The sequence below is a fragment of the Camelina sativa genome, chromosome 4 (genome assembly GCF_030686135.1).
Source record: "Camelina sativa cultivar CO46 ecotype springtype chromosome 4, ASM3068613v1".
NCBI lineage: Eukaryota > Viridiplantae > Streptophyta > Magnoliopsida > Brassicales > Brassicaceae > Camelina > Camelina sativa.
In genome coordinates, this window is record NC_141883.1 from 26744962 (window position 1) to 26760795 (window position 15834).

General features: G+C 37.2%; 4 protein-coding genes and 1 pseudogene across 15 annotated transcripts; 4 read left to right on the top strand and 1 right to left on the bottom strand.

Annotated features, from left to right (window-relative positions):
• The first annotated feature begins 488 nt into the window (after nucleotides 1-488).
• On the top strand, nucleotides 489-2082 carry LOC104781971 (uncharacterized). 3 transcript variants are annotated; one of them, XR_015597207.1, is made up of 3 exons: nucleotides 489-1142; nucleotides 1234-1473; nucleotides 1712-2082. XR_015597207.1 is itself a non-coding variant. In XM_010506779.3 (3 exons), the coding sequence occupies exons 1-3, from the start codon at nucleotides 489-491 to the stop codon at nucleotides 1768-1770; spliced, it is 957 nt and encodes a 318-aa protein (XP_010505081.1). In that variant the 3' UTR covers nucleotides 1771-2082. The 3 variants fall into 3 exon arrangements, 2 of the variants coding, with proteins under 2 accessions (XP_010505081.1, XP_010505080.1); XM_010506779.3 differs by having other exon boundaries at nucleotides 489-1146; XM_010506778.2 differs by having other exon boundaries at nucleotides 489-1146; nucleotides 1234-1718.
• A 1584-nt stretch (nucleotides 2083-3666) lies between these two features.
• Nucleotides 3667-6856, top strand: LOC104781976 (glucomannan 4-beta-mannosyltransferase 7). 7 transcript variants are annotated; one of them, XR_015597206.1, is made up of 9 exons: nucleotides 3667-3961; nucleotides 4371-4712; nucleotides 4816-4914; nucleotides 5047-5299; nucleotides 5390-5500; nucleotides 5585-5721; nucleotides 5792-6121; nucleotides 6203-6388; nucleotides 6480-6856. XR_015597206.1 is itself a non-coding variant. In XM_010506786.3 (9 exons), the coding sequence occupies exons 1-9, from the start codon at nucleotides 3908-3910 to the stop codon at nucleotides 6646-6648; spliced, it is 1665 nt and encodes a 554-aa protein (XP_010505088.2). In that variant the 5' UTR covers nucleotides 3667-3907; the 3' UTR covers nucleotides 6649-6856. The 7 variants fall into 7 exon arrangements, 6 of the variants coding, with proteins under 6 accessions (XP_010505088.2, XP_019100454.2, XP_087367030.1 ...); XM_010506786.3 differs by having other exon boundaries at nucleotides 5808-6121; XM_087510904.1 differs by having other exon boundaries at nucleotides 3716-3961; nucleotides 4816-4909; nucleotides 5040-5299; nucleotides 5808-6121.
• On the top strand, nucleotides 6758-8941 carry LOC104781975 (monooxygenase 3). 3 transcript variants are annotated; one of them, XM_010506783.3, is made up of 6 exons: nucleotides 6758-7152; nucleotides 7237-7383; nucleotides 7531-7596; nucleotides 7690-7852; nucleotides 7999-8227; nucleotides 8306-8941. In XM_010506783.3, the coding sequence occupies exons 1-6, from the start codon at nucleotides 6953-6955 to the stop codon at nucleotides 8827-8829; spliced, it is 1329 nt and encodes a 442-aa protein (XP_010505085.1). In that variant the 5' UTR covers nucleotides 6758-6952; the 3' UTR covers nucleotides 8830-8941. The 3 variants fall into 3 exon arrangements, with proteins under 3 accessions (XP_010505085.1, XP_087367031.1, XP_010505087.1); XM_087510905.1 differs by having other exon boundaries at nucleotides 6953-7152; nucleotides 7999-8223; XM_010506785.2 differs by lacking the exon at nucleotides 6758-7152 and having other exon boundaries at nucleotides 7243-7383; nucleotides 7523-7596.
• On the bottom strand, nucleotides 8882-9360 carry LOC104781974 (uncharacterized). The gene has a single exon (XM_010506782.2). It carries the CDS (start codon nucleotides 9339-9341, stop codon nucleotides 9057-9059), a length of 285 nt encoding a protein of 94 aa, XP_010505084.1. The 5' UTR covers nucleotides 9342-9360; the 3' UTR covers nucleotides 8882-9056.
• An 847-nt stretch (nucleotides 9361-10207) lies between these two features.
• Nucleotides 10208-14995, top strand: LOC104784205 (polycomb group protein FERTILIZATION-INDEPENDENT SEED 2-like; annotated as a pseudogene). The gene is made up of 14 exons (XR_015597209.1): nucleotides 10208-10336; nucleotides 11091-11253; nucleotides 11498-11553; nucleotides 11805-11875; nucleotides 11995-12047; nucleotides 12161-12214; nucleotides 12311-12376; nucleotides 12466-12515; nucleotides 12600-13700; nucleotides 13791-13839; nucleotides 13917-14216; nucleotides 14299-14378; nucleotides 14531-14620; nucleotides 14722-14995. The product of XR_015597209.1 is annotated as a polycomb group protein FERTILIZATION-INDEPENDENT SEED 2-like (transcript).
• The last annotated feature ends 839 nt before the right edge of the window (nucleotides 14996-15834 follow it).

Here is a 15834-nt window from a genome sequence, read left to right on the forward strand (position 1 = left end):
ACAAAACACTTATGCATCACCCGTCCGGTGAACCTACTTTGTTATGGTTCTTTGTTAGATTTAACTAAGATTGATTGAGTGTTGGATTTTAAAACTGTTGTCTAAGCTTTCAATTCGTTTACTTGTACCAGTTACTCAGTTTAGATCCTAAGATTCACATAGAGTACTCCCATAACAAACTAGAAACAGGAAACTTATAAATAAGAAAGGTAAATGAGAAAAAGGTGTTGTTATTTGTTAATAAGAAGCATTGCTTCTACTAGTATTATTTTTCTTTTCTCATTCATTATTGCAACCACCGTCTTTTCGAACTTGGTGACAATCTTTAGTACTACAAAACAAAAGATTTTGACCGGTCTTGGCTCTCATCCTTTCTTCTCCCCCTTTCTCCAGCACTTGTTTATTTTTCTCTCTAGTTCTTGAAAATTTCAAGATTCAACAGCCACACGTATGGCTACCTCTTGGTAAATCCATAAAAAGGCACACATATGGCTGAACCATCGGGTGGTGGAGCCAGAGAGATGGTTATGAGAGAGTATAGGAAAGGAAACTGGACTGTGAGTGAGACCTTGGTGCTCATAGAAGCCAAGGAGATGGAAGAGGAGAGACGTGTGCGGCGGTCGGAGAAAAAAACGGAAAACAGAAACAAATCTATAGAGCTCCGGTGGAAGTGGATAGAGGAGTATTGTTGGAGAAGAGGATGTCAGAGGAACCAGAACCAGTGCAACGATAAGTGGGACAATCTCATGAGGGGTTACAAGAAGATCAGAGAGTACGAGAGATCAAGAATTGAATCTTCTTTTAACACAGGCTCTTCTTCCTCTCGGCCGGCGTCATACTGGAAGATGGAGAAGAGTGAGAGGAAAGAGAGGAGCTTGCCGAGTAATATGTTGTCTCGTATATACGACGCGTTGGCTGAGCTTGTCGAGAAAAAGACTCTTCCATACGGTAACGGTGGCCAGATCCTAAGAGTGTGCCAAGAATTTGTAGCTCCGATGATGGCTCAGGCGATGCATCAAATCCCGACTACTATTGTATTATCTCTTCAGTCACCACCGCCGCCACAACCTCTAGTCTTATCACATCCTCCACTGCCTCAACCTCCTCTGTTCACATTTCACGCTGAGCCTATACAGCCCACAGTAGGTACCCTTCCGTTTTATCTCTCTTCTTAACTCTATAACAATGAAGTAGTACGAGTGAGTATTCAGACTAATACGAGTGAGTTTTCAGACACATCAGGGGCGAAGCGAAGGAGAACAACAACGCCGAGAGAAACGACGACCAAGCAAGGAGAGAGTACTGAGGATGCGGAGGTTATGGTTGGAGCGGCAATATCGAGAAGCGCGTTGGTGGTCGCACAAGTGATAAAAGAGAGTGAGGAGAGACAAGAGATGAGGCATAAGGAAGTGATGAGGCTGCAAGAGAGGAGACTGAAGATGGAGGAATCGAAAGCTGATATAAACAGACAAGGTATGAGTGGTTTGGTGGACGCCATTAATCAACTCGCAACTTCCATTCTTGCTTTGGCTTCTTCGTCGTCTTTGCCATAACAAATCACAATCATCAAGGAGGTCCACCATTAAAATTGTATTGACTAGATGTTTTAGTTAAGTTGATGATTAGTTAGGATGTAGATATTTGTAACTTTTATGGTAGCATTAGCATATGAAGTATAGACCTATCATTAATGAATCATTTAATCATGCAGTTAAAAAGTTGTCTTTAACGTTGATGATGGATTGTGGAGTTTGGAAGTGCACGCGTTAGTGGTAAAAGGGGGTGGAGGTAGATTAAAGAGGAGAGAGTGTGGTCAAAGGATTATTATAGTGGTCAAAGAGAGGTCGAAGGGAAATAGTATTATTGGTGGGTTAAGTGTTTTTTTCATCTCTATTCTCACCTTTTACTGCATATCACTACAAAAGCTTCTCTGTGTCACAAGGACCCTGGCCTTATGGGGTGGGTAGGGTAGGCTTTCTTTAGAACAGAACGTGAATATGAATCGAATATTATTGTCTTAATTGCTCTTTCACCGTTTTCCATAACCGGAAAACTAAAATGAAGATCACTTAAAACCAAAAATGCTCACCATTTTCTGCATTTAGATGTATTAATTCTACTTTCTAATGTAAATCTTTTAGGATAATAATTTACGTTATATATTAATCAGAAAGACGAATGTAAAAAAACAATTTCATTGATCTCAATATGAATTATGAAAAAAAAAATATAACTCACTACATGTAAAACAATCTCTTTCAATTTTTAGTCTGACCACTAAACTCCTAACTAAAAGGTTTACTAGTCTAGTTAGTTCTTTGCGAAGATCACAATTCTGAGTGCCCTAAACGATATTTCTTTCATCACGGGATTGTTTCTCAATGAATTTTCAATTCACTTAATTTTTTTATTATCCTTTTGTAATTAACAATTTTCTATTTTCAGAGAAAAAAAAAAATTGTGGTTTGGATCTCTGACACTCATGAATACAAAGGTTTCGAATCAGAAAATTATCTTCCATAGATATGGTTTTCTCAAAGGATTGGTATGTGTATGTGACATATAGAGAGATACCAAAATACAAATATACTAGATTAAGACCCGTGCTAGAACACGGGTTGAAATTCATTTTATTTATATTGTAATTTTTATATAAAATATAATTTATGTAATTATTTTCAAAAGTTTTTTTTGATAAAATATTATGCAATAAAATCATATGCTAAATATGATGATTTGGAAAAGACACCTATTTGTAAGTTTTATATTGTTAATGATTCTAGATAAGTATTCGTGCTATAAAGTTTATTATATTATATAAAACTATAAAATTCAACAAAAAATATAAAATTGACTTTAAATATTCAACTTTTGACCCGTTATTTTTAAATATTCAGTAAAATTTTTAATTCAATAGATATTATTTTTAAAGAATAATGTTACTAAAGATTGAATATTTTGATAGATTGAACAATTTATATTTGTTTTTAAAAATTCAACTTATGGTATATCCAGAAATAAAACTATTTTTTAATTATAATAAATAATATGATAATTTATTTGTTTCATAAATTAGACTTATATATAAAAATGAGAGGTGAAGTATAATGATATTTAACAAACTAATATGTTAAGTTAGATATCAAAATATTTTAATATGGATGAATAATTTAATAAAGGAAATTAATATGGTAAGTTAGATGATATCAAATGATTCTATAGAATATTCTTTTTAAGATTTTAGGAAATAAATTAAAGTTGCACCCACTATTTAACTTGTAACCAATTAATCTATCAATTAATCTATAACCTATTTGTAACAAACTTATTAAAATTATATAGTATACAAAACAATGTTGTGTACTTACGTTTGTTTTGTACTTACGTTTTATTATAGAAAGAATTTGTATGAATATATTATTACATAGTTTTGAGAATGTTTTTCTAATAAGTTTACAAAAAAAAAAAATAGTAAAGATGTATTTATTAAAAGCTTGTCATTTATGTAAAAGAAAAGAATGTAATGTCGTGTCTACAGTTTTCCAACGTGGTTCGCGTTAAGTAGTTATCAGTTTTTTTTGGCCATAACCATAATGTTTGATGGATAAGCCAACGAATATTTGTAACAAATAATTTAAAGAGATGAAGAAGAAAACAAAAGACTTTGAGAATAATTTATACAATAAAATAAAAAAATGACAACGAAGAGCTTAGCAGCTTAGCCCCACTTATTAATTGGCCTATTGTAAAATATCCAGTTGGACTCTCGAAGAGACTAGAGAGAGAGAGAAGAGAACAGAGACGACGAGAGAGCTTTAATCGACCACGAAGCAGAAGACTATTCGTGGAAGAGGCTGACTCACTTGTGGTTGTGGAGAGAGAGAGAGAGAGAGATCATATCCCCCCAATGTCTCTTCACCGTCTTCCTCATGACACGTTCTCCTCCTTTCTTGGCTCACTGGTTCGTTCCCCCTCATTGACACGAATGTTGCATTTTGCTTGTTACCTACGACTGCTTTTGATTCTCTCTCTCGTTTTTTTAACCATTTTTTAAATCTGGGTTTCTTGCGATTGACTTCAATTTGGACTTTTCTTTACAAAAGGATTGATTTTTATTTTTTTGGGTTACTGTTGATTTTGACTAATTTGTGAAAAAAAAAAACCCATTTCGTCTTTCTTGTTTCTTTGCCTACTACATTGCTTTAGATCTGACCCAATCCATGTTGTTCTTAAATACCAAATCTTTCATCTTGTTTGTCCTTTTTTACTTCTCCTAGATTTGCGGATTCAAGAATGTCTTTAAACTTGAGGACCAATTTGTGTTTTTTTTTTTTTTTTTTTATTGTCTTCTCTTTTACTTTTGATTGAAGTCTCAAGTTGGAAGTTCTAAAGCATCAGTGGCATTACTCAATGCCGTCAAATCTTTTCCTACATTTGGAGATATCATTGCTCGAATTGGACTATGGTGGGAGCAAATAAGGGCTGTTGTTGTTGTACCTGTCTTCAAGTTCCTGGTGGCTGTATGCTTGATCATGTCTGTCATGCTCTTCGTTGAGGTTATGTACATGGGAATCGTCGTTCTGTATGTCAAGTTGTTCAAGAGAAAACCTGAGAAGATTTACAAATGGGAAGCTATGGAGGATGATGTTGAGTGTGGCAGTGCTACCTACCCTATGGTTCTTGTGCAAATGCCTATGTACAATGAAAAAGAGGTAACAATCTAAAGCAGCAAGCCAGCAACTATATTTTTTTTCTTTTCCTGTGATTGGTTTGTGAAGCGAACTCCATTTGGTGGGATGTTGCTGTGTTTGGTAGGTTTGTGAACAATCAATTGCAGCTGCTTGCAAAATCTCGTGGCCATCGAATCGTCTGATAATTCAAGTGCTTGATGATTCTACAGATCCAGCCAGTAAGGTCCTTGTAAACCTCTATCGACACTTGTCCTTTTCCATCTCAGGCTCTGTGTGTTTGACCTTATGATTTTGTGTTCCGATAAAGTCAATTCCTTTAACATTTTGGCTATGTGGAAATGACGAAAGGAAACAGGAATTGATGAAAAAGGAGTGTGAGAGATGGTCTAAAGAAGGCGTCAACATAACGTTTGAGATTAGGGACAACAGGAACGGATACAAAGCGGGTGCTCTGAGAGAAGGAATGAAGCATAGCTATGTGAAGCAGTGCGACTATGTTGCTATCTTTGATGCTGATTTCCAGCCTGATCCAGACTTCCTCCTCCGCACTGTTCCTTTCTTAATTCACAATCCCAAGTTAGCACTTGTACAAGGCCGGTGGGAGTTTGGTAACATTCCTTAAGACACCTTTCTCTTTCTTTTTTTCTTCACAAATCTATAATTGGTAAATGAGAGTTTGCTTTTGCTAATAATCTCAGTGAACGCGGATCAGTGCATGATGACGAGATTGCAGGAGATGTCTTTAAGTTACCACTTTACAGTAGAGCAGCAAGTTGGATCTTCAACATTTGCTTTCTTTGGGTTCAACGGTATTGATTATGGCATTCTCATTTTGCTTTTCTTTTTTTCTTCTCAATGAAGCTTCTGTTTTAAATTGTCTGAAACTATTACAGGAACAGCAGGTGTCTGGAGAATCTCAGCGCTGATTGAGTCAGGGGGGTGGAATGACCAGACAACAGTAGAAGACATGGACTTAGCTGTACGAGCTACACTAAGAGGCTGGAAGTTGCTATATATCGATGATCTCAAGGTATAGATAGAGGATTCCTCTCCTTTGTTGGCATCTTGTGTTATGCGTTTTAATTTTGAAACATTTTTAGAATGCATAATCTGCAGGTAAAAAGTGAGTTACCTTGCTCCTTCAACGCCTTGCGTAGCCAGCAGCATCGATGGACTTGTGGCCCTGCGAATCTATTCAGGAAAATGGCTGGACAAATACTAAGAAGCGAAAATGTTTCTCTGTGGAAGAAGTTGTATATGTTGTACAGCTTCTTCTTTATCCGGAAGATCGTGGCTCACGCCCTCACGTTCTGCTTCTACTGTGTTATCTTGCCAGCAACTGTTTTGTTCCCAGAAGTCACAGTTCCAAAATGGGCTGCGTTTTATCTTCCTTCTTTGATCACTCTCTTTATCGCAATCGGTAGACTAAGGTGTCCTCTTTTACTCTTTCTATGTAACTTATCGTCTTTCCTCTCTCTTGTCACATTATTAATCCTTTATTATGTTAACAGATCAATCCACCTATTGGCATTCTGGGTTCTGTTCGAGAATTCAATGTCCCTGGTTCGAACAAAGGCTCTGGTCATGGGGCTGTTAGAAACAGGAAGAGTACAAGAATGGGTTGTGACAGAGAAATCAGGTGATGCTCTCAAGACGAAGCTGATTCCACAAGTACCTAACGTCAGATTCAGAGAGAGGTAAGTAAACAAACATTTCTTTCAAACTGAAGCCTTAACAGAGTCCGAGCGTAAGCTGATGATGGATATTATAATAATCTGTTGCAATCAGGGTGCACTTACTGGAGCTACTGGTTGGAGCTTACCTATTGTCCTGCGGAATCTACGACATCATCTACGGGAAGAACACACTATATGTATACCTTCTATTTCAGTCATTAGCCTTCTTCGTTGTTGGTTTTGGATATGTTGGCAAATATGTTCCTGCTTCCTCCTCTTAACACAGATAGGAGCCAAAGAGTCACTCTCAATATGTTTTAGAAATTTTTTTGTTGATATCATATTGAGAACAGAGCCTATATATATGTACTAGGCCAATATGGACAAAATATGTCACTTGCTTTTTTTTTTGTTGTTGTAAAGAACGAAGCTCAAATGTGACCAATACATATGCCCCTCAAAATATTTGTTTGAGTCGTGGCTTCATAATGACTACAGATCAGAAAGTTTGAAGTCTACACTACTTATGGCTGAGGTTTAATTGAATAAGCATATCCATTTGTCCTCTTCTTGAAACGCCCGGCCATGGCTATGTCTCTTCTGCTTCCGAGCTATCCTCTCCAATCCTTGGGCAAAAGCAACAGATGGTTTACAGTTGGAACCGGATCAAAACCGGTTTGTTTAGCACTGACCAGAGCCGAAACAAGCGGTGGTGACCAAGAGGAGAATGTAGTGATTGTCGGCGCCGGGATCGGTGGACTTGCCACCGCCGTTTCACTTCACCGGTAAGTAAGAATTATAAAGATTGGTTCTTTGAATTTTCTTGAAACTCAAGAGCCACTGAACTGGAGACTTTGTTGACGGGTTAGGCTAGGAATCCGGTCGGTCGTGCTGGAGCAGGCAGAGTCGCTTCGGACGGGAGGAACATCGTTGACTCTATTCAAGAATGGTTGGAGCGTTCTTGATGCCATCTCCGTTGGGCCTCAACTCCGAACACAGTTTCTTGAAATCGAAGGGTACAGTTCTTTCTGCCCGTACTGATGAAATCATAACTATGATTCGGTCTTCTAATAGATATGTGACAAAAGTGATCCAATAAGTGAAATTTTGTTCTTGATTTACTTTACTTTTACCTGAGTGTGTTGGTATGATCAGCTGAGCAGGATGGTAGTGAAGAAGGAAGATGGAAGTGAGCTTCGTTCTTTCAAATTCAAAGACGAAGATCAAAGGTAGCTAGCTACTTCACAACTTTTTGGGTAATAAAGCATTTCACTTGATTCATGTCTGTTTAAGTAACCAACCAAAGCATATGTCTTGTATAGCCAAGAAGTTCGGGCGGTGGAGAGGCGAGTACTCTTGGAGACACTTGCAAGCCAGCTTCCTCCACAAGCCATTCGGTTTTCCTCAAAACTGGAAAGTATACAAAGCGATGCCAATGGTGACACTCTCCTTCAACTTGGAGATGGAACCCGGTTGCTTGCAAAGGTATAGTTCCTTGAGCTCTTCTCTTAGGCTCCGAGAATATAATTATGTGTTTATATAAGTACATCAGACATCACGATGCACTAAGCTATTATGATAACCAGAAGATATGTGCCTTGGCTGATTTGATGATGTATGTCTTTGAATAGATTGTTATTGGTTGTGACGGTACCCGGTCTAAAGTTGCAACTTGGATGGGGTTCAGTGAGCCGAAATATGTTGGACATTGCGCATTCCGTGGCCTCGGGTACTATCCAAATGGACAGCCATTTCAGAAAAGGGTGAATTACATATACGGTAGAGGGCTTCGAGCTGGATATGTACCTGTATCTGCAACAAAAGTATACTGGTTCATCTGTTTCAACAGCCCATCTGTAGGTAGATTTTTACACCACTTCACAAAGATAACTCCTTCTTTCCATTTCCTATATCATTAATCTTGAGATATGCATGCAGGGCCAAAAATTACGGATCCAGCTATCCTAAAGAAACAAGCCAAAGAAATGGTTAGTACCTGGCCTGAAGATCTGCAAAACCTCATCGATCTAACACCTGATGAAACAATCAGCAGAACTCCTCTAGTAGACAGGTGGCTATGGCCTGGAATTGCTCCTCCAGCATCAAAAGGCAGAGTGGTTCTCGTTGGAGATGCTTGGCACCCAATGACTCCAAATCTTGGACAAGGTGCTTGCTGCGCCTTGGAAGATTCAGTTGTTCTAGCTAATAAACTTGCCAGTGCAATGAACGGAGGGAGTGAATCAGTTGAAGCGGCAATGGAATCATACGGGAGTGAGAGATGGTCTCGAGCATTCCCGTTGACAGTACGTGCAAACCTAGTCGGAGCACTCCTGCAATGGGACAATCCTCTAGTGTGTTCCATTAGAAACAATATCGTCATACCAAAGTTAGTCAAGCTTGGACCAATGCTTGAACACACAAACTTCGAATGTGAACCTCTCTATGATAGTTCAGAAATCTGATCTTGTCTGTATAGTAAGATCTAAAAAACATATGGTTCCATTGGATAGAAGATAATATAAAACTCTGTGATTTAATATTAATGAATAATACAATGTTGTGTAATTGTCTAAACAAGAACAGAGTAATCAAACTCTGTACTCTCTTCACTGTTTGATCATTGCTACTGCGAACAAAATCAAACCAAAAAAAAGGAAACGTAAATTACAACAGAGACTATACTATAGGGTTAGGTTTCATTAATCGAAATTGGATTAGAAAACAGCCAGAGTATGACGGCGCAGAGGATGAGTACGATTGGAATGAAGTGGATAGCGTTCTCGGCGGATCTGAGTGGCGATTTGTTGTTCTTCTTCTTCTTCCCTGGATGAGAGTTTGGATCGTACCTAGGCAGAAGAAGCTGATCGTCATCCGAATCTTCGGCGGTTTGAATTCGCGGCGGAGACGGTGAAGGTGACGGAGAACTCGCTGAGAGTTGGTCGGAAACTATGGAGGCGCTCGCCGATCGACGCATCTTCTTCTTTTCACACACACTTTACGCGCTTCACAAGGAGGAAACTTCTATATATAGAATGATTATGAATATGGAATTGACGTTTTTACCCTTTGAGAGTCAAACCTTACGCGTTCTTCCCGGCAAAATCTTACTAATTGTGTTATTTATTTAATTTGGTATATATAATTAAATTTTAAAAACATTGAAACGTTTTGTAATATACAATTGTGTTACACACACACTCTTTTGAAATCTTTACTTGCCAACAAATGGCGGGAACTGGATGACATTTTATAATGGTTGTGGTTGGAGCAAATTCACAATGTTTGAACCCTCTTTACCTGATAATGTCTTGCCAATCGCGATAATGTCTTCGTTTCTTGTGTAGAAGTATTGTCGCGATTGGCAAGATTGTTTCGACAAGATCAGAAGATATGGATTTCGTTTCAAAGTCATAAAGTAGTAAAGTAACAATATATATTTCCGTTAGCATGTAAAATTGAAAGATTGTTGATACTAGCTACTACTCATCATTATGCTATTTGGCTCTTTTAGAATTTTCTTGGATTCTTGATTCTTCTCTTGTATACGTATAGAATTATCTTCTGGTTATATATTGAAATTACAGATATCCTTCCATTTTCTTTAGTTTTAAAAAACTTTTTTTTTTGTCAACCTAACGCTTATACAAAATGATTTTAAGATGGTTATCAAACCGAAAGAAAAAAGTTTACAAACGAAATAATTTTATTGGACTTATATTGGGCCTAATTATTTTCATAATTACGAAGTTTAACAAATTAAGGTCTAATCGTATATTATTTTAGGGTTTTTCGGATATTATTCTATATAAATATGCTATAAAGATTTTACAGAAAGCACGCCGTCAACACCGAAAACGAAGCTTCTAGCTACTAAAAGAGAATCTCTCTGATACTAACAAAGTTTTGTGTCAAAGGGATTGAGGTGTTTCACATAAGTTGTTCTTCACTCTGCTGTGCGAAACAAAAAAAGTAAATCAAAATCTCTTTTTTATAAATTTTTTTTAAGATAGATAAAATCGTTGTAGATTAAATTCGCATCGTTAGATTTAGTAGATTATGGTTTATGAACATGAACAAATATCAGCAAATATGTATCCTCTTGTTTTCTCCTCTCTTTTTTTTTCCTTCATCCATTAAATTTTTTTTGTTTACAAAATTTACGATAAAGTTTTATCCATCTCATGTGATTGTCACTTGTGAAGTTGCATATAAGTTTTATGATAAAGTTCTATCCATCTCAAAATCTTGTTGTGAAGTTGCATATACTTCTGTGATGAAGCACCACTAATGAGAGAAGAGTTAACATCAAAAGATGAGACTTCTTCGGAATGTGTCTTTTCGTAGTCATATTAATGGACATATATTTATACGTTTACATATTCACCATTTTTCTATAAGTATTTTCAGTTCAACCAATTTTTATTTTTTGGATATATTGCCTGACTCGGAAATTGATTTCAATAATAATAAGAAGTATTTCGTGTGATTGCCAAACAAAAAATAAGGTATTTTGTGTAGATAAGTTTTTTTTTATTTATTATTTTTTTTTTTTGAATTTATGAAGTTCTAAATGTAAACCAAAGATGCATTGTTAGATGATATTCTCGATCGGAGTTTCGCCTATGATCTACAACATGTTTCATTGATTATTCTGATATTTCTCCTAAATATATTGCGTCGATAACACTCTAATTCAATATTTATGGTCATGGCATGCTCGTAGATTAATCAAGCAGATGGCTAGTACGTCCCAACCGGAGAAGGAAGTGGTAGTGATTTCTTCTGATGACGATGATGATAACAATGGTGATGATGATGCAAATATCATTAAATATATCAAACCTGTCTCAGTATACAAAGAACTTGAAACTCGCTCAAAAAAGAACGTATGCATTCTCTTTTTTAATTTCTTTCTCAAACATTTTTTAATATATATAGTTTCTAGCTCATCAGAACAACTCTAATCTCTTGAACTGTGCTATAACAATTGTTCTTCATTCTTCATGTGTAAATTTTGATTCCTTTTGACTAATTAGAAAATAGTATAATTTACAGGAAATCTATTTTAATTTCGTATTTGTATCCACATTTACTGTTTTGTTATTAATAAAATTTTCTTTGTTTATGCAGCCATATTTACGTCGAAGGTGTTTGAACTACATAATCAAAGGGAAGAAAAAAAAGAAGTATGAATCTCTTCATTCATTTTAACTTTGTCATTTTTCTATATGCTTTCAGAAGTGATTTTATTTCAAAAAAAAAAAAAAAAAAAAGTTCTCAAAAATACCATATTTTATGTTTTGTTTTCTAAAATCCTTCATAAACTAGTGGTTGGAACCAAATTATGTTCTGGTGGTATTTTAGCATAGTTCTCTTCTCTTTCTAGTACATGGAGGACTTCTTCTCTGCTCATGCTACACTTGTATATTTTGCTTAGGTCAAATTCAAGAGTGACAATAAGATTCAACTATAGGGATGTGAGAAACAAAAAAACACTAAAAGCTGAAGGTGAGTCTCTTTTATTGGTTGTTTCCTTTCAGAATATGCCGTTTCTTGAGTCTTGATCGTTGTGTTTAATCTGACAATTTATTATATACTGATGTATACATTTCTGTATCAAAATGCAGTTGTGGAAAAATTCTCTTGCCCATTCTGCATGATGCCATGTGGAGGCCACGAGGTCTATAATTAATTAGAATGATATCTTTCGTATTCATTCAAATGTTTCAATGGTCATTCTGTTTCAGTCTATAATATATTTGCTAAAATACAATGTCTTATGTCTGTGCATAGGGCCTGGGACTCCATTTGAAGTCATCACATGACGCCTTTAACTATGACTTTTATGTATGTTTTTGCTTTTAGTGATTTTAGATAATTCATTATTTTATGTGTTTTGTCATGAAATTATAAGTAACAATGAGTGCTCTATACCTATTGCAGCGGGCAGAAGAAGATCATGGTCCGGAAGTTGATGTCTGTTTGAAACCGGAAACATTACAATTTGGGGTTAGTAAGAAACTTGATACATACGCAACATTTCAGATACATTAGTTATAATATTGAACTCACCATGATGTTTCTTTTTGTGGTATCAGGTGCTAAAAAATGATTTGGGAAATCCACAGTACAACCCTTTTATGTTTGTGTAAAGTTCCTAACGCCTTACTCTAGTTTTTAGCTATGTATGATTCAGTATCATCTCCCTAAAGCAAAACCATAATCTTTGCAGCTCAAAACGTCGTAAGGGAAGAAGAGAAAGAGATATGTTGAGGCGACTTAAACCACGCTTTTTGAAGTTGCCTTTAGACGAGTTACCTCGTAGCACAGAAAATGATGAACTTAGTCATGTGAACGAGGATATTGTCTCATCGCCACCAAGAGCTCACTCTCCGGAGAAGACTAGCGACGTTTTAACTACGACTCAACCAGCAATAGCTGAGCCTTCTGCACCTGTGGTTCCTCCTGTTAGTGAGAGAACAGAGTTGTTTGCTGAGTCTTCGGAGAAGACTAACGACATTTTAACTACGACTCAGCCAGCAATAGCTGAGTCCTCTGAACCTGTGGTGCCTCGTGTTAGTGGCAGAAAGGAGTTAGTTGCTGAGCCTTCTGAACCTGCGGTTCCACAACCTGTGGCTCCACGTGTAAGTGGGAGAAAGAAGTTAATTGCTGAGCCTTCTGAACCTGTGGTGCCTCGTGTTAGTGGGAGAAAGAAGTCAATTGCTGAGCCTTCTGAACCTCTGTTGCCTCGTGTTAGTGGGAGGACAAAGTCAATTGCTGAGCTTTCTGAACCTGTGGTGCCTCGTGTAAGTGGGAGAAAAAAAACAATTGTAGAGTCTTCTGAACCTCTGTTGCCTCGTGTAAGTGGGAGAAAAAAGTTAATTTCTGCGTCTTCTGAACCTCTGGTGCCTCCGGTTAGTGAAAGAAGAAAGTTATTTGCTGAGTCTTCTTCTGAACTTGTGGTGCCTCCTGTTACTAGGAGAAAAAAACAAGTTGCTGAGTCTTCTTCTGAACCTCTGGCACCTCCTGTTAAAGGGAGAAAGAAACTAGCAGCTGAGTCTTCTGAAACTGTGGTGCCTCCTGTTAAAGGGAGAAAAAAACAAGTTGCTGAGTCTTCTGAACCTGCTAGAGGGAAAAAAAAACTAGTTGCTGAGTCTTCTGAACCTGTGGTGCCTCCTGCAAGTGGGAGAAAAAAATTAGTTGCTGAGTCTTCTGAACCTATGGTGTCTCCTGTTAGTGGGAGAAAACATTTACCTGCTGAGTCTTCTGAACCTATGGTGCCTTCTGTTAGTAGGAATAAAAAGTTATCTGCAGAGCAATCCGAGGATAAAGGGTTATTATTATGTTCTTGTGACTTATCTGTTCCGATTTTTACATAATCTTCTTCTTACTTTTGTTAACCAAGATTCTTACTTGTTTCCAGACATGAGCGTCTTAGGAGTCGGCAATTCTATCACTCCCACACAATGCAGGTGGTTTTATGTCTTTGATTTATGTAGCAAATGCTGTCTCTTGTTTTATTTCACTAACCAAAGCTGCATTTTTGAAGCCAATGACCTTTGAGGAAGTAATGTCTAATGAGGATAGCGATAATGAAACTGATGATAATGGGCTTGTTCGTTTGGTTGACGCAGGCGGTTGCGGCTGCGGCAGCGGCAGCGACTACATTTACGTTTTTAACCGCTGAATCGAAACAACGTTTAAAAATGTTAAACGCAGTTGCCGCAGCGTCATAACGCAGGTACCTGCGGCAAACAAACGAACAACTATACCTGCGTCTGCCGCAGCCGCAGGTACCTGCGGCAGCCAAACGAACAAGCCTAATGTTTTAGATCTTCAAGAACGCCTGGTAATTTTTATTCACTTTCTTGATTTAATGTTAGGAATATACACCGAAAGCTCTTTTAATGATTTCTTGAAAACATACACAGAGATTTGAACGTGTTATGGGTATGAGGAAAGAGCAAAACCGATACATGTTTCGTTGGAACATATTTATAAGAAAGCAAAGGTAGCTATTTACCTTCTATTTTACATATATTACCTCATCATGCCATGCACCTCTCCATGAATTATAGAACGAGATGATCCATCAGTATTGTTGCAAGTTGCCATATTGTTGGATGGGTTTTAGCTTTGTTAAATATGATTCTTTGGGACCAGGGTGATCGCCGATGCACATATGCCTTGGGCATGTGAAGAGTTTACAAAACTTCACAAGGAAGAGTTGAAACGTTCTCCGTCTTTCGATTGGTAATAGTCTTCCATATACTCATCATGTGATCCAAAAATGTACATGTTGGGAGGATGATCATCACATTTTGTTTTAACTTTGTTTTGATGCTTGAGCGCAGGTGGTGGAGAATGTTTAAGATTCGCCTGTGGAATCAAGGCCTTATCTGCGCCAAAACCTTCAACAATTGCACAACTATCATGATCCAAAATACCATGATCCAGAAGAAGCCGGATGAAGCAGGTCCATCAACCTCTCACCAACCAGCTGCTGCAAATGCCAACACAGAACAATCCATGGAAATTGATGCATAACAACAGTGACCAAATTGAGAAATTCAGATCTTTAATTCTTTTATATGTAGTGGTGATCAAGACTGCGAATTCTATCCGCTTTTATTTCGTTTCTTTTAAAAAACTACAGTGTCGTTTAACCCTCTTACTTGTTTGTAAATCTGTTACATTCAGATAAGTATGGTTAAACTTGAAATTTAGGATACTCCTTTTTAAAAAATTTATAGACTTCTTTTTTTTACTGGAGAGAAACAGTGAAAAAAGGCATATTCACTCGCTCGCCAGCAGACTCACCTGCATCATCATCATCATCATCATCAGTAGACAGAAATATCGACGCTTATACCTCCCATGGAAAGATTTTTCCCAGAACAAACCTGCTTCACATTTCTCGGGATCAAAGCTGAAGTTGCGTCAGTTAGGCAACTCTGAGTATCCAGCACCTTGACATGGTAGTACTCAATGACGTCGATCTGTTCTATTCTATATGGAACGTCAATCTGTTCTATTCTATATGGAACGAATACAGGAATGATTATTTTATTAATTAAAGGTAATTCCAGCACATGTTAGTAACCCTAGCTAGGTTTTTCTTTTATATGTACTGTTCGTAGTCGCTCCTCTTGGTTTACCAAAAGAGAGGGCGGCAGAGAAAGACCGAGAGCTTGGGCTTGTAACTTCATCTTCCTCAAATTGCCTCAAATTGTAATGCGTGGATTTGGGTTTATTATTATCAAAGACCGGTCGACATGTTTAATTTTTTTTTTCTGTGGTTATTAATTCGTTACTTAGATGTTTAATCTTCAGAATTGTAATGCTTTGCAGATTTTCCAGGATCCGAAAATCCGAGAGCGGAAGTTGTCTTTCCTAAGGTAACATTTCTTTGCTGGCTGAGATGAATTACGGATATATGTGGAAGGTTTATGTTTGAGCTAGCGAAT